Below are 25,174 nucleotides of genomic sequence, written 5' to 3'. Positions count from 1 at the left end.
TTGTTCTGAATATGTTTGTATTTAAATATGTCCCAGATAATAAAATAGAAAGAATGCTTCATCTGATCAGAGAGCGGGAACAAAGCCTTCCTAAAGTGTTGCCCCGGGCACTGTGGGTTTCAGGCAGGGCCTCTCCCGGGCTGCCTCACCTCCATTTCTTTCTTCCTGGCTGCCCGGGGCTGCATTTTCTTTGGTAAGACTCTGCCTCCGTGCCCTGGGTTGGGAACTCTCCTTGTAGTGGCGGCCTGAGGGACGCTTCTCTTGAGTTGGAAGTTAACCTGGAAGAAAAAAAAAAGGAAGAAGAAGAAGGAGCTAGGCGAATAGAGGAGTCTGCTTTCTACTTCCTAGAACTGAAATTGGGGGAAGACCAGTTTGGACCCAGTTTCACCACAGTGCTGGGTTCTAAGGGCAGGGGACTAAGGAGAATTATTACAGCAATGACCCAGAGCAGCATTGGTGGTGTCGTATAGGCTTGGCTAATATTCCCCCCAAACTGGTACGTGATCACTGGTGATACATAGAGTGTATCCAGATGAACGTTTATTTTATATGTATTAGAAAAAAATTATGTCTACACCTCAAACCATGATTTCACCAATATTGTTGCTTAGGATCAGAGCTATGATTGATGGGGCCATAATAACCCCCTTTATGCTGACTGTGTGAATCACAGGTGTCACGCTCAGGCATGCCAATGAATGCCTCAGACTTGCAGAACTAAACTTTCTGTCATAATGGTTCGGAAATACAGGTAGGAGAGAAGATATAGATTGTTAGTATGAATTCCTAAATTCCACATTTTCATGTGCATTAAGGCATCATTGCCAGCAACACATTGAAACCTCCCTTCTGGCTGTGGCAGGCACATGTAAAGATGCTGTTGACTGACAAGCGTGGGATATGCTGGCCGTGCAGGAGCTGAAGACCATCCCGGGAAGTGAAGGGAGAGGGAGCGGCACAGTGTTCTAACCACATTCCCCTGGAGGAATCTTTGGCTTTCAGACCCTTGGAACACTTTGAGCTGCTGAAGCCAACTGGGAGCTGGAAAACACGCAACTGAGAGATCTCTCTGTGGGGTTATTTCCTGCCCCTTCCACGAAAATCCACAGCCAGCTTTTCTGCTAGTTCCCCAAACTGGGGAAAATCAGAGCCCATTGCACAGCATCATTTACTGTTTTCTATATAGTAATACAGGGATCCAGGAAAGAAAAAAAGAGAGAGAAGAGAGGCAACAAAATGAAGAAAGACAGAAGAAAATGAAAGAAATGACATCTGGAAGGCTGCGGGAAAAGAAAGAAGAGAACCCTTGATGCTGGGAAATATTTGAAAGTCTTAATTATAACATGAAAACCCTCTAGTAAATCATCTTCTCTCTTCACCCAGCCAGATGGGTCTCTGCTTTAGGACGGGAAGAGAGAGAGACACTACTGTAACCAATAAATGGATTCTTACTTGTTACTGTATCTGAGAATTGTATTAAAAGGTGGATTTTTTCCCCTCTGAGTTATATTTGACATAATGATGAGTTATGTTAATCTATTTGAAGCCCATATGACAAAGGAGGTAAAATCTTTGAAGCAGAGTATGTCACTCAAGAGGGTGGGAAGTGGTTTGAATTTGGCATTGAATAGACTGGGCTATATGCAAGATTTATGTGTGCAGCTGCCTAACAGCCATTTGATTTTAGGGCAGATGAGGAGCAGGGTATAACCAGGAAAAAGGGACAGAGGAGGCGTTGGTTGGGAAAGTGGGACCAGGCAACAGGCTGCCCCAGAAGAGTTACTCTTTGCTTCTTGCTTCTGCAAATAGAAGTAGTTGATAACGTGCTGGAGATGGCAGTGGAGGGACCAGGAGAGGCAAGGGGGACTACCTGGAAATTTCAGAGGCCTTTGCAAAGGATCTAAAGAACTCTTTACCCTGATCCTTGTGCTAATAAAAGGGGTTATGAACACAGGTTGTCAGCTCAGGCTGAGGCCCTGTAACACAGTGGCTGAGAAGGCAGCCCTGGAAGCCCAAGGGAGGTTCAAATGGTGTCTCTCACCCCTACTCGCTGTGTGACACTGAGCAAGCTTCTTACCTTCTCTGTTTCAGTTTCCTCAGCCACAAATGGGGATACTTATGTCTACCTTACTGGATTGTTGTGAAGGCTAAATGAGATAATTCTGGAAAGTTCTCATATAGTGTCTGATATGTAGTAACTGTTAAATAAATAGTACCTATGACTGTATTTGAAAAGACAAGTTGCTTGACTTGATTGCTTTGAGTTAACAGGGAGAGGGAAGGAAGAGTCTGCTAAGCTCCAGGATTGTATAGAGAATGAATGGAACAGAGTGAGGAGGCCCTAGGGAAGAGCCGACTTGTGGGAAATAAGGTCTGTAGATGCTCATGAAACAGGACTGACTCATTGCCTTTTCCTCGTTTGAGAACTCTGAGGATTAGTGTCCATGATCTCTGAGCCTCTTTAGCCCGAGATCCTAACCTAATATGACCAAAGCTGAAAAGGTCCAGACTGCAGATCGAAAAAGTCCTTTGCTTCTCATCCCATCTATAAAAGGAAGCCGTGAGAGCTGAATCTTGGAGAGCGAGGGTGGAAAGCAAGGCTGCTGGGCACGCCGGGCCCCAGAAGGGGGCAGAGTGCCATCTAGTGGTCGAACTTGCTGATGGCACAGAAGAATGCAACCCATGGGAGCCTGTGTCTCTGGGGTTTACAAACCAACTCTCGGAGAGCACTTGCTACTTAGTCACTGTACTGAATGCTTTCCGTGCCCTGTCTCATTTCCACCTCTTGTGAAGGAGGTACTATCATCACCAATTTACAGAGGCATAAACTGAGGATGAGAGCCATTAGGTAATCTGTCCAAGGTCTGTGGACAAATGAGCTGGATTTAGAACCAGGCAGTATTTTTAATCACTATGCTATGTTAAACAGAAGAAAAAGGAAAGCCAAAAAGAAGTGGGGAAGAATATAACAGAAAAGTGCAGAAGGAAAATTAGCATATGAGAGCCATGAGTTTTTTTTAAACGGTGACAGAGGGAAGTTTGGCAAAGATTAAAATGAGGCAATTGTTGCTGGCGACCTTGTACAAATGATCTTTATGGTACTCCATAAAGGTCAGCCGAACTCACCAGTTTCGGTTCCCCAGGACCCACGGTCACACTCGCTGTCTGTGGGTCAAACCCAGGTGCTGTAGCAGTGACAGTGTAGGTACCTGGAAGCAGCAGCCGGAAGTAATCACCATGGTCACCTAGAAGTTACAAGGATATAACTCAGTTTGCTGATTACAAATCTGCCCCAAATGGGACCTTGATATGAAAAACGATCTGAGGGTTTTAGCTGACCACAAGCTTGACTTCTCTTTTCTTTTCTTTTCTTTTTTAATGTTTAGATGAATTATTAATAAATTTAACAATAAAGAGAACTTCCTCACTTGGATGATAAAGCACATCTCTTGAGCACTTTCGAGTTCTTTTGCACTTCCTGCGACTACTAAAACTGTTATTAACTCCCATAATAAAACTTAGAAAGTTAGAATGAATTTTCATGTCACCTGTTACAAGAGCAGCTCTCACTCTGGATGCATTAATGCTGATTCTTAGTCTGCTTTCCTAAAGTGACACAGCTATTTAACCTGAGAATTTCATTAGAGGGCAAGCTATGGGCGCATCACCCCCCCGCGGCAATTCGTCTTCTTCCTTATTTCCATGTGGTCCATGTTGGTTATTGTCAACTATTACAAAAATGTCTCCTGCTTTCATCATAAAAGCAAATGACAAATTGCTTTGGGATCAGGTTTTATGAAGATAATAAAATCCTCTAATGGGTTTCAGGTGCTTCCTGACCACCCTCAAGATGAGGCCATCCTGAGGTCACTGCACGGATATCATCAAAGCTCAGTGATACTGACAAGACAGGTGTGCCTGATGTTTTTCTCCGATCATCTCTTAAGGGATTTCCATTGAAATCTGGAGGTCTTAGATGCTGAGATTTGCTTTATGGAGGGAAAATGATTTTACCTTCCAACCTTCCCCAAAGATTCTATTTCTGATGTGACTTTATAATCCTCGAGAGCAATCTTCCCCACTGCCTCTCTTATGCTATGAAGAGATGCACATCTGCTTAGCACCAAGGCTTGGCTTTTCTTAGTAGCATGATGAAACTGGTTAAGATCTAAAACCATTGAAGGCTATGGGACGTACGAGGAGTCTGGGCCTCAGCTCCTGCGAAGAAGTTTCGCTGTGCTCTGCACTGAGAGTATTGTGTTTCATTCTTTAGACCCTGTATTTTAAAACACTTCATGTCCAGTAAACGGTCACTAGGAGAAAGGTTGAAAGATCTATGAATGTTTTGCCTGGTAAAGAGACTAGAGGAGACCTCTGTTTCAGTGCATGAAAAGCCACTGTGAAGAAATGACGTCTACCTAAAGAAATGAGAATGAGAATTATGGGTTTAAGTTGCAGGGAGGAAGACTTTGCTAGACAGAAGCAAAACTATTGTGACAAACAGAATTACTAAAAAAGAAATGGACTGCTTTATGAAATTGTGGCACTTAAGCAGAGACTGAATCAGGGGTCCTGGAAAAACTACACAGTTGTGTAGTGCACAACCTGCGCTAATGGACATGGTGGTCCTGGGTTGGACAACAAGCTACCAGCGGTGTTGTATGTGTGTAATCTTACATTGAGTGGGAGGACTAGACTAAATGACCACTAAAGTTCTGATTTCAAGAATCTTTTTTTAAAAATATTTCCTCTGTCATCTTCAAAAGTATGCCAAAAGGAAAATAAAATCCAAAAGAAAGCCTATTTCTCTATGGCAGGGAAGCAGCATTTTGGCGAATGACTTTCCATCCCTTTAGAATCAATTGTGACGGTAGCATTAAAATTTCTTTTAAGTGTGCAGCAACGAATAATTGAAATAATAAATGCAATTAAGAATGAAACTGACGGTAAACAATGTCTCTTCCCTGCCCCCTATGACATGTCTGTAATTTACTTTATAATACTTGAGCAAAAGCAGTGCGTTATTGTGCATATGGTAAATAGTTTAAGTTATACCCCAGAGACTGTGCTTTTCCTACTTGGGAGCTCACACCCAGGAGCGGTGAGCTAGCTGTTGGATCAGACGGGCTCAACTCCAGCTGCAGCTGGTAGGGGGCTGCAGCTCTCTTTTATCTCCAATCAACGTTAGATGCTTTGCTAAGTAGCAATAATGAACGTTAGCAATGAGGTTTTTCACTGGTGAAATGAGTAATTTGTTAAATTAGCATAATGGGTGTTAGAAGTGGTCTCTTATTGGTGAAATTAGTGGTATTCAACATATGTTGACGGCCGGAATGTTTTAGAGACATTCCCCACACTAGCATGAATAGGGTATACGAATCTAGCAAACCCCAAAGCTCCCAGGAGTGCCCAAGGTTGGATCCCTAAGTTATCCTGGGTTCAGCCATTGGGCTGGAGGATCCTGGTTGTCTGGTGCCTGTGAGGCCTCAGAATTCTGCCTTTAGAATATCATTGCCTTTGCCTTGAATGAACCTTTCATGTAAGATGTGTTGGGATCACCTTAAAGAACATAAGTTATCTCCTTCAGGTTGAGGTTTCATCCAGTTTAAACAGACTGAACGGGAAGATGCCTGCTTGGTAAGAAGCATTTGTGTGGTAACCTGTGGTTGAGCCTCGCCGGTATGGAGGTGGGGGGCAGGGAGGAAAATCTTACCTACCCCTAACCATTGGCAGCTACTGCTCTGCAATACAAACAAAACAAACAACCCCAAAAAACCTCTAAGAGCTGTGCACAATCAAATTGGGCAGGGGCGGTTTGCAACACCCTTGTGCCTTGAGGTATTCTGCACCCTTCTAGGAGGTTCCAGGTTGGCTCCAAGAAGATCTGCCTCCATCATCAGTCTTGCCCTGCAACAAGCCTACAGAATGAACCTTGCTAACTTGTCCCTGAAAGGTGGTGCAGCCAAATGCCCGAGTCAGGGACGAGACTAAACATGAGTTTTACAGTCGTTTTCTTTTCTACTCCATTTCGCACGAGTATATGAGCTACTCATAACCTCAAACCCGGAAAACACCCGTGGCAAAGTTGGGACTAAGAGGCAGCGACTCCTGAATGCTGAAAGAGACGGTATATTTACATCTTCCTGGCCCTCACCTCTTAATTCACCGTCCCCATTTCGATTAGCCTTCCTCCCTCCAATCCCCCACCCCCAGTGTCCTTGACTGCCCTGCCAGTCTTGCTGGCTTACCAGTTGGCCTCCTTATTAAGCTGAAGAAGACAACGGGAGGGAAAGCTTCCTTCTTACCCCACCAAGCAGAGGCCACCTACCTGAAGTGACATCGTGGTTAATCCCACTGACAGAAATGACAGCCTCTGCGAGATTATTGCAATTCTCATCAACCACCATTCCCTTGATGCCCTGGTGTACCTGTAGAAAACAGTTTATAGTGGGTCGTTATGGTCATAAAACATTTGTACAGTGTTCTGGAGTCCTCAAAGCCCTCTCTCATATGTTTTACATTTGGGCTTCACAAAGATTATGGTAATAGCTCTTTAACTGGTCTCTCTGCCCCACTCTCTCCATCCTTAATAATCTCTTCTCGATAGAGCAGACAGAATGATCCTGTTAAAATCTAAATCAAGTCATGTCACTGGTCTGCTCGAAACTCAACTCACAGCAAAAGCTAAAGTTCTTAGATGGTCTGTAAAGCTCCAGCCCCAGGTAGCATTCTGATCTCATCTCTTACTACTCTCTCCCTTACGCTCATGATTCCAGCTACATTGGTGTCCTGGCCTTGTCTTTCTTTTTTTTAATTAAAAAAAAGTTTTAATTGTGATAAAATACACATAACATACAATTTACCGCCCTAAACATTTTTAAGTGCACAGTTCAGTAGTGTGAAGTACATTCACGTTGTTGTACAACCAATCTCCAGAACTTTTTCATCCTACAAAACTGAAACTCTATACCCGTTAAACAATAACTCCCTACTCCCTTCTCTCCCCAGCCCCTGGCAACCACCATTCTACTTTCTGTCTCTGAATCTGACTACTCTTGATACTTCATGTAAGTGCAATTACACAGTATTTGTCTTTTTGTGACTGGTTTATTTCACTTAGCATAACGTCCTCAGGGTTCATCCATGTTGTGGCATATGTCAGAATTTCTTTCTTTTTTAAGGCTGAATAATATTCCATTGTATGTATACACCACATTTTGTTTACCCATTCATCCATCAATGGACTCTTGGGTTGCTTCCACCTTCTGGCTATTGCGAATAATGCTGCTATGGATATAGGTGTGCAAACATCTCTTTGAGATCCCACTTTCAGTTCATTTGGATAATACCCAGAAGTCATATTGCTGGATCATATGATAGTTCTATTTTTAATTTTTTGAGGAAACACCATACTGTTTTTCATAGTGGCTACACCATTTTACATTCCCACCAACAATGCACAAGGGTTCCACTTTCTCCACATCCTTGCCAACACTTGCTATTTTCTGTTACCTATTTTTTTTTTTTTTAAAGCAGCCATCCTAATGAGTGTGAGGGGGTATCTCATTGTGGTTTTGATTCGCATTTCCCTGGTGACTAGTGATGTTGAGCATCTTTTCATGTGTTTGTTGTTGGCCTTGCATTTGCTCTTGTGTCCTCAATCAGGGAATCCTTTTTTCCCTAAATATCTGCATGGTTCTCTCCCTCACCTCCTTTAAGTCTGTTTAAATGTCACCTTCTCTGTGAGGCCTTCTTCATAGCGTTTGACATTTAACATGTTATAAAATTGTTTTTATTATTTTGTTTATTGTCTGTCTCTCCTCATTAGAATACAGGCTGCAGATGGGGAGGGATATTTCTTTGTTTACTCATAAGCCCCAGCATATAGTACTGTTTCTGACAGATAGTTGTGCTCACTAATGTGGAATGAATAAATTTCATTGCAGAAGAAGCCCAGATTAATTGTACTGAGTCAGAGCATAAGTCAGACCTGAGCCACACAAAAATCCCGGCCTGCCATTGGAAACCTCTTCTCTCTCTGTAACTGTGAAAATTAAAGAATGGACTTTCACCTGTTCCAAGAACTGGATTAGGGCTTCCCGATTACCCAGCCACTCGCGCTGTAATTCCTCTTGGCGGGGAAACTTGTCGCAACTCAGTTCCAGCGTGATCTCAAAACAGTTGGTGTAGAGATAATTAAAGTCTTGCATTCCTAGGGGAGAGAGGGCAGCGGCAGACTTGTGCAAGCAGGTCCCCACCCAACGCCCCATCCCAACTCTCTTCAATTGCAATTTCTCCACTCCCATCACCTATTCTATCTCTTGACCTCCATTTCTTTTTCTCCTCCATAAAACCTTTTCCCAATTTCCCACTTCCCAAGCCTTTCTATTTTTCCAGTTTTCTTTCTTCACAAATGCCCATTTTGTTGTCTCTATCCTCTACTTTTCTCCTTCATGACTTGAATTCACTTCTTGTCACTCTTAGCACTTTCAAAGTCTGTTTATTCGTCGTGCCTTAATATTACACTATGCACTAGTGTGCACTGTGCACAATATAGGTTATGCACTATGCACACATGTACTGCTTTCAGGGGACAGATTTTCTCCCTGGATGATGATATTCTTCAGACCTGGGAGTTTAGAGATGAGACGAATATCTTGCTTTCACATCCCTCCTCCTACCTGAACACACAGCACTAGCCTGAAAAACAGTTATCCCAGCAAAACCGACCCCTGAAAAAGCAGAAGGCAGCTATATAAGCGCTCCATCAAATGCTGGCTTGCTCCTATCTTCTATATTACTCAATTAAATCAATTATTTCTAATATGTTTCTGATTATTAGAATAGCATTTGTATCACAAATTCATTTGGGTTAAAAAGTGTCCATTTAATTAACTTTCACTGCTCTCTAAGCTGATGAGTGCAAGCAGCTCTTATAGAAAGAATGGGGAAAGCTGGAGAACAACCACAGCCTGTCACATTGGTTCTCTCTGTGCAGCAGAACTGCTAGGCCTCAGCTCCTGAGTCTCTGAATCAGGTGGGGGCCCCAAATTTTCATTTCTAACAAGTTTCCAGGTGATGCTGACAATGCTGGTGCAGAGACCACACTGTTGGGACAATCAGTTTGATGAACTTAATAATCTTGGAATTGTATCAGCGTAATTTAGGGCAATGATTCTCAGTGGAGACACAGGCCATGCTTTCCTAGAGGGTGGGAAGGGAGAGGGAGGAACAAGTATAATTTGAAAAAGTATATTTGATATTTTTTTCTTTTTTGAGGAAGATTAGCCCTGAGCTAACTGCTGCCAATCCTCCTCTTTTTGCTGAGGAGGACTGGTCCTGAGCTAACATACGTGCCCATCTTCCTCTGTTTTCTGTGTGGGATGCCTGCCACAGCATGGCTTGCCAAGTGGTGCCATGTCCACGCCTGGGATCCAAACCAGTGAACCCAGGGCTGCCAAAGTGGAATGTGCACACTTAACCGCTGAGCCACCGGGCCGGCCCCTATATTTGATGTTTTAAACTTTGGGGGAAAACACCTATTGCTTTCCTAACGCAAACTAAAGAAAGAAAAGTTCAACAAAAATGTCTTGCCTTGTGTTCAAGCGAGTTTTCAGCCACAGGAAGTCTACCGCTTCCCAGGACACGGTGACTCCCTAACCTTCCTCCTCCCCGCCCTCCTCAGGACCAGCCATCAGCTCAACCCTCACCTGTGAGTTCTTCTACTACCTGGCTCAGGCCAGGTCAGATTTGAGAGGATGGGGAAAGACAGCTGCTAAAAGCTGATTCCTAAAAGATCCCAGCTTCCTGCTTCGGCCTCTTCTCTATACTTAGGTTTCCTATCTACTGAAGGTTCATGAACACAGATTCTGTCTGGAGCCTTGGTGATGGGGAAGGCCCAGGGAATAGAGAGAAGCCTCTTGCTGAAGGTTTCTGCTACGTTATCAATGGCCAATGTCACAGCAAACTCCTGCTTATGGGAGAAGGGCAGGCAGGGTACAGAGAGCACATATCAGAGGAACCGTTTGTGTCCAGGCAGCTCCTCTGCTCATCTGTTGCTATGTGCGGCATACCACCATGCTACTTAGAAAAAGCTAACATTTATAAGCCAGGCATTTCCAAATGCTTTATGTGCATTATTTTATTTAATACCTACATCAAAATTATGAGGCAAGTATCGCTATTCTTTTTTGTTTTGTTTTTTGAGGAAGATGAGCCCTGAGCTAACATCTGCCACCAAGCCTCCTCTTTTTGCTGAGGAAGACTGGCCCTGAGCTAACATCCGTGTCCATCTTCCTCTACTTTATATGCATGACGCCTGCCACTGCATAGCTTGCCAAGGGGTGCCATGTCCGCATCGGGGATCCAAACCGGCGAACCCCGAGCTGCTGAAGCGGAACATGTGAACTTAACTGCTGCGCCACCAGGCCGGCCCCAAAGTATTGTTATTCTTAATGTACAGGCAAGGAAACCAAAGCCCAGAGAGGTTAATTTTAATTAGCCTGAAGCCACATAACTGGTCAATGGGCAAGCCAGATTTTAACCTAGTGTACCCTTAGAGCCCACACTTAACCACTTGTCCACATTAGTTCCCTCCTATGCCCTAATCTACTGTAAACCACCAGTTCTGAAGGACACCACGTGGTTTCCCAACTTCATTTTAAAGAATCACAAGATGACATTAAATGCCAACTGAAGACTTCTCCATTTTTCAGATCTCTCCCTGAATGCAAAATCCTATAGTATTCTTGTCATCTCCCTGAGAAAAATAATCCTTTAAAAGGAGAAATGAGCTCCACTCTACTTCAGTTTGCAGCACTGTTGTACCCAGGACTCTCCTTACCCCTGCTGAGAGAATACCAGGACGCCCCATTGGTAATGCCGTCTGGGAAGTAATCCCCACAGTTCCAACCTTGGTGCATCCATCCGTGTGCATAGGAGTAGACCTTGGCCAGCTACAGGAAAAGCGGGCAGAAAATGACCTTGAGTGTTCCCAACTTACGTGGCAATGCTCACATGCAGAAGTAGCGTAAGCCAAGAAACACCACTAGGTATAAACGACTGGTTATCTGCTTTAGTGAAAGAAAATACCAGCAGAGATAGAGATGTGTGTGTGTGTGTGTGTGTGTGTGTGTGTGTGGTGGACTAGAGTTAGGAGACCTGTACTCTGATTCTCCCACTATCTTGGGGCTAAATTTCTTCAAGTGCCAAGTGAGGGGTGGCACTGGATGATACGGAAGCTCCCTTCTAGGTGTACATTTGCTAGCTGAGTTGTGTAAAAGAAATCAAGGAGCAAGTAAGACAGGCTTTTGCCAGGAAAAGAACTGTGTTTTGGGTGTGTGAGGTGTGTGTTGGAGGGAGAGTAATCTATTTGGAATTTCTATAATTCTCTTTCATTATTATTTTATAACTGGACAAAATGAGATTACTAGAGAAGAAAATAATATACTTGCTTTGCAAAGCAACAAGTGGTGTTATTCTCTATACAATTCATTAATTGATGAACTAGTTCATGCTATTATTATTTATATTAGTTATATATTATTAATAAAATAAATAAAATAATAAGTGCTAATTTTATTCTATTGCTGTTTTGAACTTTTTTTTGAGGAAGATTAGCACTGAGCTAACTACTGCCAATCCTCTTTTCGCTGAGGAAGACTGGCCCTGAGCTCACATCCGTGCCCATCTTCCTCTACTTTATATGTGGGACACCTACCACAGCATGGCTTTTTGCCAAGCGGTGCCATGTCTGCACCCGGGATCCAAACCGGCAAACCCCGGGCCGCCGGGAAGTGGAACGTGAGAACTTAACCTCTGCGCCACCAGGCTGGTCCCTGTTTTTAACTATTATGTAAACTTTTTTCCTGTGCATGGTCTATTTTTCATTAATATAGCCATATGACCATAAAACTGTAAATTAGACACCCCCAAGTTCACATTTAATGCCACTTGCTTACCCCCAGTACTATTAGTCTTTTGGCATATTCCTCGTTTGTCATTAGCTTAAGTATTTTTTCACATTGTGGTAATTGTACTATACAGCTATACAATATATGTACTTTTTCATGAATTTATGGCTTATCACGCAAAACAAAGTGTAATTTACTGGACCGTAAGCTCCTAATGAGCAGGCAGTGTTTTCAATTATTTTCTATGGGCTTGTCCCTAATAGGGTCCTGTGTTACTGACTTGACCTGTGTTACTCTCCTGAGCTCCAAGTTCCTCTGGCTGGACAAGCTGCCATTCTGCATACCTTCTGGAAAAGCTTGTCGTCAGGCGTCGGGGTATTGGCAGTGCGGCGGAAACCGCGGACCCGATGCTCAAGGGACTTGTCATATGGGTAATTGGCCACCACTGCCCCTCCATGGAGATTGGCTGAAAGAACAAAGTTGAAGGAGCGGATCCACTGGATCACAGCCCGAGTCTCGGGTTCCACCTGAGGAGAGAGGAGAGCTTGGTGGTGAAGCTGCAACTGGGGGTGCCAAAGGGCTGTTCCAATAAGTTTGTCAGGAAGTGGTCTGGGGAGATGATACATCTGAACAAACGAAGAGAGCCCTACCAGATATGAGAAGTGGAGATGGTGAAATTTTGATCTTTTCACGATGGTTTTAAAAATTAAGTGGATGAAACTCTTTTTCAAAACGAAATCTTATATGGAATCCCAGTATACAAAATAGCTAAAAAGAGAGTATTGAGGGCAGTGAAACAATTGTGTATGGTACACAATGGTGGATACATGTTATGATGCATTTGTCAAAACCCGCAAAACATACAACACGAAGAGTGAACACTAATGTAAACTGTGGCCTTGGGGTGATAAGGACGAGTCAACATAGGTTCATCGATTGTAACAAATGTCCCACCCTGGCGTGGCTTGTTGACGACGGGAAGCAGGGAGTATGGGGACTCTGTACCTTCCCCTCAATTTGGCTGTGAACCTAAAACTGCTCTAAAACATGAAGTCTATTTTAAAAGAGAGAGAGAGAGTGAGAGCATTTTTTTTGAAGTGGGGGGGGGGTGGCGCATGAGTGGAGAGCTCAGAACCCCTCTCTCTGGCACCATGGGAAGGGTTCTCCAATGTACCCACTGCTCCAGGGGCTTCTGAAGCACCTCTGCGGAAATTTAGGGCTCTAGTAGACAAATCTGAAAACACTGGTTTTCAGTAATGGTTTTCAACCTCCTCCTTCCCCCCAAATGCCTGCTGTGATGTTGACGTGTGGAACACACTCCTGTGGTCACATCCAAACAGTGTGGATTAGACACAGCATAACGTGAGCCAGTCTCAGCTAAGCAGTGAAATGCCACCCTTTCTACTGCATATTATATTGCCCGTGAGTGACAGTATATTAAAGAAAGCCTCGAATCCACTTGGACTGGCAGGACAAGTAAATAATTTACAGCCTTCAGTGTTTTTCCTCCTCTCGGGATGGATGTGCTTAGAGGTTATGGGGTTTTGATGTGTTAATGGCTCCTCCTGGACCAAGGGTCAGCTGTGAAGGCTCCCATCTTTTCCATCCCAAGGGAGACTGGATGAATAGGGTTAAATTTCACCCAATCACAATGGATATAGTACCAGGGACACCCATCCTGCTCTGTGACCAGGGCTCAGACCCTTTGAGGCAGTCCTTTTTCCATGTCCTACGCCTCTATCCATCAGAGCAAAGCCAGCTTCTCACTGCTCTTCTCCCTCAAGGCTGTCCCCTCAGAAGCCAGAGAGAGAGACTTACTTCTCATCGTCATTTTTCCTCTAAGATTCAGACAGAGGAACAAGTGGGAGTCTAATTATTATTGCCTCAATTACCTTATTTTACTTAGACAAGCTTAATAAATCAGAACATCCTTCTGGTTGGATATGCCACCAGTACAAAGTTATTTTTTATTTATTATTTATTTGGGCCAAGAGCATAGCTGCTATTTGAAATATAAACATGTCAGCATGACTTTGGTTCACTTTCAACTGAGCCTGTTCCATCTGGAAAACTCCCAATATAAAGCCTTACACCTGCTTTATTTTTCTCCCTTCAGTCTCTAAGTTTAGTTATTCACAAATAGAACGTTTAGAACTACCCAATCCAGTGTAAAAAAATGGTGGTAGTGATGCTCTGAGGGCGACAGTAGTTATTCCCGAGAGCAGGCCCACCAGCAGGATGAAGCCATTCACGTGCCCAGGGGTGGCCTGGAGAGAGAGGCCTGAGAGCATCGTATGGGATTCTCCAGTTGAGAGAATAAGGGAAAAGAGAGTATGCCAAAGTAGCCAGGAGTCATATAGAAAAGGAAGAGGAAAAACTACAAAGGTGGCACTCTCGACCCTTTTTCTGCGGCTCTTTGCTGATGAGCATACAGTTCATTGCATGTGAGAGAGGCTTCTCTGTAGAATGCCAGAGTTCCATGTCAACAGTAGCGTGCAGTACAAAGAATGCTGGATGAGGAGTTGGAAGACCTGTGTTTTAATCCTGATTCCATAAGTTACTAGCTGTGTAAATTTAAATTATTTTACCTATATGCATAATATCTATGAAACAGGGATGGACAACACTGCTTGATGCATCCACCACCCAGGGTTATGATGTTATGCTGGCTAAGAAAAATTGCAAAGTGCTGTGCGACTGTACGATTTGCTTTCACCTCCCTCATTACCATCGCCACCAATGTCAAACATTTTGGGACCATGTGGTCCGTGGAGGGCTCTACACTGGGGGAGGGAATAAACACAAAGAGGTATAAGATACGGTTATTATTGCTTTGGACAGATTAACACCGAGCTGAGTTGATGCTTAATTCTTGCTTGTTTAGTTGATGTGAAGATTGCTAGAAGAAATTCCAGATGCTAATTTACCTGCTCTGTATGCAAATTTACTCTCATACCTGACTCTTCCAGTTGTCTGGAAGGGGCAGATGGTGGTTGGGGCCTCCATACTTCTCATTGTAGTAGATGTAGGTATTGAGATCGGGGAAGTTGCGGTTCAGGTCCACTCCATTCGCATTGTTCCTGCCAACCAGATCCCTAGAGATGTTTAGGCCCTAAAGGGAAAAGGAAGATACAAAAAAATGAAGGTTTCAGACTGAATCCTCTATTTGAAGAACACTGTACAGTTCTTTTTAGGTATTACCTTAATCTATCAAATGATAGAGCATTTTCTTTTTTAACTTATCCGAAGTCCCAGGGAAGTGGTTCAAGTCTCCTGGTGGACAGTGTGCTGGAGGTAGAGATCCCAGGGGAAGCTCTCACAAGAGTAGGGTGTTCCAGGATAATGAGAACCCCTAGTTTTTTAAAAAATAACTTTATTGAGATATAACTTTTATAACCATAAAGCTCACCCGTTTTAAGTGTACAATTCAATACCTTTTAGTATCCTTACGGAGTTGTACAACCATCACCACAATCTAATTTAAGAACATTTCTATCACCCTAAAAAAAAACTCATGCCCATTTACAGGCACCCCTCATTTTCACTCCAGCCCTAACTAATGACTTTCTGTTTCTATAGATTTGCCTTTTCTGGACATTTCACACACAGGGACCATGCATTTTGCATTTGGCTCTTTTTCACGAGACATAATGTTTTTGAGGTTCCTCCACGTTGTGACCTGTAGCAGTACTTCATCCCTTTTTATTGATGAATAGTTCCATCCGATGGATTTATTACATCTTGTTTACCCATTCACCAATTAACAGACTTCACTAGTTTCCTGGAGCTCCTGTGCCAAATTACCACAAGTTAGCTGGCTTATAACCACAGACATTTATTCTCTCACATTTCAGAAGTCTGAAGTCAAGGTGTCAGCAGGGTGACACTCTCTAAAGACTGGAGGAGACAATCCTTCTTTTTCTCTTCTAGCTTCTGGTGGTTGCTGGCCATCCCTAGCATTCCTCGGCTTGTAGACACATCACTCCAATTTCTGCTCCTTCTTCACATGGTCTTCTCCGCCATGTGTTTGTGTCTCTGCATACAAATTTCTTTCTTCTTATAAGGACACCAGTCATATTTGATTTAGAGTCCACTGTCATCCAGTATGACTTCATCTTAACTTGATTACATATGCAAAGACCCTATTTCCAAATAAGGAAAGAACCTATCTGCATTCACAGGTTGCCGGTAGACGTGAATTGGGGGGATAGTACTCAACCCAGTACGTGGACATTTGGGTCGTTTCCACTCTTTGGCGATTGTGAATAACGCTGCCACAAACATTCATGTACAAGTCTTTGTGTGAACTTACATTTCCACTTCTCTTGGGTAGACACCTGGTAGCTGCCCCACTGCATCATAAGGTGAGTCTATGATTGACTTTTTCACAAACTGCTAAACTGTTTTCCAATGTGACTGCACCACGGAACACCTCCTTTTTTCAACTTAGTATCCTTGCTTCTCTTTCTTCTGAGCAATGTCAACTTCAGGCTTACACTTCAAGTTTCTCTGCTCACACTTCAAATTTTATCATTTATTTGGTCATGTATTCACTCACTCATTCCCATTTAGTCAACCAACATTCATTCAAGTCCATCTCTGATAGATTCTCTGATAGATACTGGGGAATGAGATAATGAGCCATTAGTCTAGCCTTCGAGGAATTCATATATGAATTATATATATTCATATATGGGGAAATATATATATACATAAATACATCAATAAATGAAATATATAAAGCAATCGAATAGAGAGATGTTCAAAGGCCCTTGCAAAATTGAAATTCCATTTAATGCTTGTGTGGCACTGGAGAAGGGGAATGGTGTCCACTGCAGCCCTACAGACTGAGAGAATAGCAGCCAAACTGGTGGCCATTCCAGGAAGTAGTGTGCATGGTTTGATGCTGGGCAGCTAAAAACTCACGGATGTACTAGTACTCTCATATTTTTCTAAGAAATCTTTATTGTTTTCAGATTTCTTTATTTTTCATGGCATCTTGCTCATATTTTGTTCTTAGATGTCAGTGAGAACACAATACTTTTGAAGTCCTCTTAAGTGTCTTACATCAGTTCTGCCCAGTGGAAAACATTTACCTGATTTTTCAGTTCTATGAGATCCTGATTTTCCTTGTTCCCAGGAGTTTTTCACTACTTGCTTATTTGTATCAATGTAGGTCTTAACTGTGCATATTAACAGATATGTTAATTTACCTATCAGTATTACCACTCACACTGAGTCATTAGTTTAGGCAGGCAGGTAAGGACTGCCCTTAACAGAAGGCTTCCATAAATAGGGCTAGTGGTGTATTAGTTTCCTATTATTGCTATAAGAAATTATCACAAACTTAGTGGCTTAAAACAGCACCAGGTTATTATCTTTTGGAGTTTCGGAGATCAGAAGACTGAAATGGAACCAGCCCTGATGGCCTAGTGGTTAAAGTTTGGCACTCTTACCACATCCACAGCCTGGGTTCAGTTCCCCGTTATGGAACCACACCCCTCATCTGTCAGTTGCCATGCTGTGGCGGTGGCTCCCATAGAAGACCTAGAAAGACCTACAACTACAATACACAACTCTGCATTGGGGCTTTGGGGAGGAAGAAAAAGGAGGCTGAAATGTGTCTCACAGGACTAAAACCAATGTGCCAGCAGGGCTGTTCCTTCCAAAGGCTCTAGGGGAGTCTGTTTCCTGACTTTTTCAGCTTCTAGAGGCTACCCACATTCCTTGGCTCGTGGTCCCTTCTGTCATCTTCAAACCTGGCAGCATAACATCTTCAAGTCTCTCTCTGACCTTCTGCCTCCCTCTTCCACATCTAAAAGACCCTTGAGATTGGTTACACTGGGCCCACCCAAATAATCCAGGGTATTTTAAGGTTAGTTGATTAGCAACCTTAATTCCATCTGCAATCTTAATTCCCCCTTACCATGTAACATAACATACTCACAGTTCCCAGGGATCAGGACTTGGACATCTTTCGGGGGCGGGGCATTATTCTGCCTTACCTACAGGTGGGTTTAAAGTTTGATGGCCAGGTCTCCCTTCTGTACCCATGCAGGCAGTCTTCCTCTGAGTATGGCAGGTAGCTCTGGAAGTCTGAGAACCCGAAAGGTCCCCTCCTGGATTCAGGTTCAAGATCTGCTCCCTCTGAACAAGTACACAGCAGGTGAGCAGAGGTGACTGGTTCCTGAGAGATGGCTCTAGGATTTAGTGGGCTGGCAGGAATTTTCCCCATTTCCTCCCATCCTACCTCATCCCACAAAAGATGTGGGCGGTCTGAGTGCTTCTCCAGTTTCCCCACTGCGATACAGGGAAAAGCCAATAGAAGGGGAGCAGCCAGGCTGGGGTTCTCCCCTGCACCTCTTTCAAATTTTCCTGCTCTTTTGGAAACTCAAGTCTTGAGGCTCGTGAGCGTGCACCTCTCTGATTTCCAGTGGAGGGACAAGGTTTTGTTTTTCACTAGTTGAGTCATGTTGGCAGGCAGTTGTGAGATCGCAAGGGTCAAATCTGTGTTTGGTTCAACATCTTGGCTCCATTCCCCTCCCTGCCTCTACTTACCCCCCAGCCCTATCCTCAAGTAGGTTTAAAATATGCTTGGGATGGGCTGGTCATGAAAGGACAGATGCTGTGTGGTTCCACTTGTATAGGATTCAGGGAATCAGGCAGTGGAGGGTGGTAGCCTGGGGCGGTGGGAAGGAGGAAATGGGGAGTGACTAGTCAATAGGCACCAAGTTTCAGTTGAGTAGGATGGATAAGTTCTGGTAATCTGCTGTACAACAGCAATACTGGATTGCACACTTAAAATTTTGTTAAGAGGCTAGATTTCATCTTGAGTGTTCTTATCACAATAAAATAAAATTAAAAGAAGAGTAAAGTAGTGATGTGTAGTCTTAAAAATGAAAAAAATTTTCAAGACTATCCCAAATAAACATATTTTTAAATTAAAAAAAACTGCTTCAATTTACCACCCCTGCCACTCCCCAAAAACCAAATCAGGTTTAAACATAACTTTTATTTATTTATTTATTTTTTCAAAGATTGGCACCTGAGCTAACAACTATTGCCTATCTTTTTTTTTTTCTGCTTTATTTCTCCAAATCCCCCTCCGCCTCCCCCCTCCCGACATAGTTGTATATCTTAGTTGCACGTCCTTCTAGTTGTGTCATGTGGGATGCCGCCTCAATGTGGCCTGACAAGCGGTGCCATGTCCCCGCCCAGGATCAGAACCAGGGAAACCCTGGGCCACCCCAGCAGCGGAGGGCAAGGACTTAATCGCTCTGCCACTAGCCAGCCCTAAACATAACTTTTAAAGGAACACGCTCATTGAGTAAGGCAGATACCTGGATTCACCCGTGAAAATTCTAATTCAACAGATCCTGGGGGATGTGAATCTGGGAATCTGTATTTCAAAAATCTTCACGTATGGTTCTGATGTGCAGACACAAAAGAATTACCGCTTTAAAGACAGACAGTGACATTTTGAATCCATTTTAGGAAATAATCTAAAAGCCCATAGACACTTTTTCTTATGTGTCCCCTGCAAATGTAACTCTAAAATAATTTCGAAGCTGAGTACTATACTAGTAGTGGGAAAAACCCTACAGAAAAACAATGAAGTATGAAGAATCTAGACTTAACCTGCACCCCACAATTCTGGGAAAAGCATGATCTCCCTCCTGATATTTCCCCCTAAATGCAAACAGAAGTGTCGCGTCATGTGGGAGGGAGTAGAGTGTTTAGGGTTCGAAGCTAAAATTTCAGGGAAGGAGATCTATTTTGCAATATCCCTTCACACCTATATAGTATTTTCCAGTTTACAGTGTTGCCATAGATATTGTCTCAGCTGGAAGGGGGTTGAGGGAACTGGGGCTCAGAGCCCACATTCACGGCCTGGGGTGCTACGGGACTGAAGCAAGTCTTCATACTTTATTCTATTTCTATTATTATTTCCTCTCTTACATAGTGACACTCACAGTGGGACAGAGAAAACACATTGTCTATTGGCTTTTATTTTATTCCTTAGGATGGCTTTATTCTCTGCAGGCTCAGTACCTGGGCGGCGGCCACCTCGTAGCCGTCCGGGTTCATGGACGGCATGATGTGAATGCGCGTGTCCTCCACCAGCCGGACGATGCGCTGGTTCCGGTTCCGGAACTCCTCACACAGGAACTCCGAGAGCTGCAGCAGCAGCTCGCGGCCCAGCACCTCGTTGCCGTGCATGTTCCCCACGTACTTGACTTCCGGTTCCACTGCAAGCGTGAGAAAAGTACACAGAAAGATGAAAGGTGGGGAAAAAGCAAGCGCCCTTGATTCCTAATCTTGCAAAGGGAGCTTTTCCCTGTTTTTCTGTAACGAATCTAAGAAAATCTCATGCTTCCGTGGGTGTTTTCCAATAATCTGTGAGCCTCCTTCCGACAAATTGCAATTACGAACGTTACAAAACTTCATGCTGGGGTAACAATGACTACCATTTATTAAACCCCTGCTGTGTACTAGGCATTTATCATTATTGCTGATCTTCACAGAAGACCTGTGAAGTGGGCATTATTAGCCTCAGGATGAAGGAACTGGGGAGAGAAGAGGTTAAATAGGTTATCTGAGGTCACCTAGCTAATTAATATGATGGCAGCGGAAGCCCAGGTAGCATTTACAGTAGCTCCCTGCTGCTTCTCAGAGACAAATCTTTTCAGGATAAGAATGGTGTTTTCCCAAGACCTGCTCTTATAAAGTTCTCTAGGTTATAGCGTAACAGTTCCTAATCATCCTATTGAAAATTTAATTTTCCTCTTACTTAGGAAACTAAAATCTCTCCTTCGTATCTGAGAACATGATGTCTTGAGGCACAGAGTAGGAAGGAGTCTACATATGTCTCATTCCTTAGTCTTCTCTTTGGCTGTGTTAACCGTTCTGTGAAAGTAAGAATTGAGGTCATGAAAAGCGCCTCTAGAACCACTTAAAGAAAGTCACCCTTGCCCCCTTTTAAAAGGAAAGAGAAAAGCTCTTGCCAAGTAGTTTCCCTTCCACCCAACACTCTCCTGCCTGCATGGCTTTTCTGATTCTGTACCTCTTCATCTCCACATTTCCAGGTCCTTCCAGGCTCAGTTTGACTGTTCCTTGCTCTGTGAAGCCATCTTGGGAGTGAACTCACTTTGAACTTCATTTTCACGGTACTTACCCTTTTCTGAGTTTTACCTAATTTTGCACATGTCCTACTTCCTTTACTGGACCTGGCCTTTGCAATGCGTACAATTTTTAGTTTTCTTTAGGACACAACCCAATGTTATTTTATCGTAGTATACCTACAGCTGTCTTTCCCAAAGGAATGTTTATAATCCACAAGGATGGTGTAGTGTACTTTCCATAATGTGGAGTCTTTAATCTTAGTACATTTCTTTAATCTTAGATTATGTCTTTCTTACTTTTCTTGGTGCTAAAATATCCCTTCTTTTGGGAAAGGATGGTGATAGTGGATGGCAGATAATATTCTTCAACATCCTTGTTCAGTAAAATAAAATTTGGAAATCTATTATAGTCCCCTCCAATCTATTTTATTTATTAAAAAAATTCTTTTTTAACTTTTCTGTGAAATCCAAAAGTCTGGGGATTTCTGCCCTAGAGAACCTCACATAGTGCCTTGCACTTGGTGGGCGCCCAATAGCAAATTCTCTTGTCTCTACTTTCAATATATCCAGAACACAACGACCTCTCACAACAACCACTGTTGTCATTTTGGTTCAAACCCTACACCCTCACGCCTGGATTATTACAGTAAATCTCCTACTTGAACTCCTTGCACCTGCCCAGCCCCTTCAAAGTCTGCTCTCCTGAGTCAACAGTCGGCAAACTTTTTCTCTTAAGGGGCCAGATAGTAAAGACTTTGGGCTTCATGGGCTATATTTTCTCTGTCATAGCTACTCAACTCTTCCAGCAAAAGCAGGCATAGACAATAGGAAAACAAATGGGCGTGACTGTGTTTCAATAAAACTTTATTTACCAAAACAGGTAGTTGGCCCTCGGGCTATGGTTTGCTGACTCCTGTTCTAAGTGATATTTTGAAAATTTAAGTCAGACCGTGTCACTGCTTAAAACCCTCCAGTGGCTTCTTACTTTGCTCAAAGTAAAAGCTGTCATCTTTACCAAGGCCCGTAAGACCCTGCATGATCTCCTCCTCCTGCCTGGCATCTCTGACCATTCTCAGCTCTGACCTCGTCTCTGGCTCTCCCATTGTTCACTCTGCTGCAGCCGCAGGGGCCTCCTTGCTGATCCTCACACATATCAAGCATGTCCTTGCTCTTCCCTCTGCCTGCAATTGGCATGTTCCATCACATGCTCAAAAATCACCTCCACGGAGAAGCCTTTCCTAAGTAGCAACTACCCCCTCCCCTACTCATCCATGGCCCTCATTCCCTGTTTCTCTTTCCTGGTTTATTTTTCCCTATAGTACTTATTTTCATCTGATATGTGCTTACTTAGTTACCCATTTATTGCCAGTCTTTTATTTTTACTGCTGTCCAGTTGATTCTGGCTCCTGGTGACCCTGTGTACAGAAGAGCTGAACTCTGCCTGGTCTTTTTGCACCATCCTCTCACCTTCCAATGCTCTATCCACTACTATTCACAGGCTTTTCATGGCCAATTTTGACAAGCTCTGCTGAAACCTGTCGGCTGACTCCTGTCAAATATCAGTGTTTCAGCATCACGCAGCCCGCTGTCTAACAGTCGGCTGCGGGTGGTGTTCTTCCCTGACCAGGAAATGAACCCAGGACACAGAGGTAAGAGCACCAAATATTAACCACTAGACCACCAGGCCTGGCGTTGCAAGTCTTACCCCACTAGAATTAAGGCCTGAGAACAGGATCTTGTTTTTTGTTCTGTTGAATATTCAGAGTCTACAAAAGTGCTTGAATGTAGTAGATATCAGTAATACTTGTGAAATGAATAACGAAGGAATGAATGAATGAACAGCTGAGTTATAAGGCATCAGAGAAAAGAGGGCTCAGTGGAGGCTAGAATAGTATGAAAAAGCTTCAAAGAAGACTTGAATGCTAGAAATTAGAGAGGGCACCAGAAAGGGGCATGGAGTGAGGTGGGGACCCTATAATATCCATCAGCACTCGCAAGTAAGCGCAGAAAGCTTGTTATGCAAGCGCAGCTTAAAAGCAAGGCCCTTACCCTCACTTAACCACACAGCCTCCTTGGCACCCCCACCCCGCCCCTGGGCCATGTAATATTCTGAAGCTGTCATGGACAGAATCCACTGAATGTGAGGCTGTCTTTGAAGGTTTTTAAGCTGGGGAGTGAGAAGATTATGTCAGTGTTTAGGAAAATTACTCTGGCTTCTCGGTGCTAAATAGAGGGTTCAGAGGGTGGTGGCAGTTCGGTGTCAGGAGGCCAGTTAAGAGCCTAGTCCAATAATTTAGGCCAGTTGTGATGGAGTTTGGGCTAGTGTGGAGGGTGTGGAAGTGGAGAGGAAAAGAGAGATTTGCAGTTGACTGTTTGAGGGAGGAAGTGACATAACTTGAATGTCACAATTGCTATAAGTAAAGCACTGAGAAACTAGAAACAACTTAAATGCCCATCAATAAATGAGCAATTAGATACAGCCATGCAATGAAATATTATGCAGCCAAAAAATGATAATATTGATCTACATTTACAGACATGGATGCTATTCATAGAAGACTATGAGATGAGAAATGCAGGTATAGTACGATTCCAGTTTTATAAAAGAAATTATATGTGTTTGTATGGGGGGGTTAAATATGCATAGAAAAAAGTCTGGAAGAATATACACAAGTATGTTAACAGTAGTCATCTGTGAGTGCTGGGATTATGGGTGAGGTGTTTTTTTCCTTCTCTAATTTCTCATTTTAATCCAAACATGCATTGCTTTTATAATAGAAATAAACTAACAAAAAGTAATCCAATGAATGAAGCTAATACTCCAGACCTCAGACTCTTTCCAGGATACCATATCTATCCCACTCTCATTCCCCAAAAAGATATCCCTAAACCCTTCTAAGTTTTCAGGCAGAACAGAAGGGCTAATTGTTTCTGCTTATGTCTCCTGAAGCATTGGCTAGGGAAAGAGAAAAATAGCAAGGGAGAAAAACGGGTAATGGCAGGGAAGGAGGGGGGAGGGGATGGGAGCAGGGAGAACACTCACCTTTTCCCAGTAAGGTCTTGAGCAAACAGAACCCAGGATGGAGGAAGGGATGGAGCCTGGATTGAGGTTGCAGCTTCCCAGAGGCAGGGATAGCTTGAGGGCTAAGTAGGGAAAGACTTAGCCCAGGCTGAGGAGAGGTGATACTTTGTAGGTGGAGGGACCCACTGACCTACCCAGAAACCACCCCGGTCGCTGGATTTGTAAGGAAGGGTCTGGCCCCATACACTCCAAGAACTGCTCAGGGCTTACAGGGCTCATGGAATCCGGGGTTGTCGCTGAATTCCAGCACGTAGAGGTGTCTCCCCTTCACACTGCGCCCGATGCTGTAAACCCGCGTGATATAGGGGCATTCGTTGTGCACCTTGTACAGCGTCCGCACGAGGTCATCATAGCGGTGATGGCGAAAGGTCACCGGGGCAACCAACTTGAAGAGAAAGAGGAGGTGGAAGAAGACTGAGAGCAGGCCTGACATCTGGCTGGGCTTTCTCAGAGACCCACCGAAATGGGCCCCACCTCTCCCAACAACCTGGCTTCTTCGCCAGTCACAATCCAAGGGGCCGAGAACCAGCTCTTCCTAGTTTCCCGCCAGTAAACACCAGTGACAGCACCTGGGAAGGAAGGTCAAACTGTCCTGTCCAAAGGTGGAAATTATTTATGTAGCTCTGGAATAGCCACTCGTCTCTCCTCCATTTCCCTGCTTCTAATCCAGGAAAACCTTTTGAAAGGTTTTTCTACTTCCCCAGATTGGGTAGATTTACTGATTCTGGTTTACTGATTAACTGGGCTGTAAACAAGCTTCAATAAATTGCTGCTTATAACCCTTTGATTCCCAGAGAATTTTGAGAAACTTGTGCTTGTTCCCTATACTACAGTTTAAGGAGGTGCATTAAAATAGAGCTCTCTGTTCCTTTTGATCCATCCCACATACTACTGCCAGACTATCTTTCTGAAGCACAGCTCTGTCTTGTCCATTTTTTCCTCAAAAATCTTTCCGCAGATACCATTGAGAAAATGAAAAGAGAGCCACAGGCTGGGAAAAAACAATCGCAAACCGTGTACTGGATAAAATATCTAGAATACATAAAGAACTCTTACAA

The 25,174-nt window shown here is 43.5% G+C and overlaps 1 protein-coding gene across 2 annotated transcripts; it reads right to left on the bottom strand.

Annotated features, from left to right (window-relative positions):
- CPN1 (carboxypeptidase N subunit 1) lies at positions 1–24,824 on the bottom strand. Of its 2 annotated transcripts, none has more exons than XM_001500627.6 (9): positions 24,327–24,824; positions 19,965–20,161; positions 14,869–15,024; positions 12,257–12,439; positions 10,844–10,955; positions 8,073–8,212; positions 6,329–6,428; positions 3,127–3,245; positions 1–278 (listed from the first exon to the last, which is right to left on the bottom strand). In XM_001500627.6, the coding sequence occupies exons 1-9, from the start codon at positions 24,547–24,549 to the stop codon at positions 120–122; spliced, it is 1,389 nt and encodes a 462-aa protein (XP_001500677.1). In that variant the 5' UTR covers positions 24,550–24,824; the 3' UTR covers positions 1–119. The 2 variants fall into 2 exon arrangements, with proteins under 2 accessions (XP_001500677.1, XP_070079082.1); XM_070222981.1 differs by having other exon boundaries at positions 24,078–24,805.
- Between the last annotated feature and the right edge of the window lie 350 nt (positions 24,825–25,174).

This window comes from Equus caballus, chromosome 1 (assembly GCF_041296265.1).
Source record: "Equus caballus isolate H_3958 breed thoroughbred chromosome 1, TB-T2T, whole genome shotgun sequence".
NCBI lineage: Eukaryota > Metazoa > Chordata > Mammalia > Perissodactyla > Equidae > Equus > Equus caballus.
This window is presented reverse-complemented; position numbering and strand designations above follow the sequence as displayed.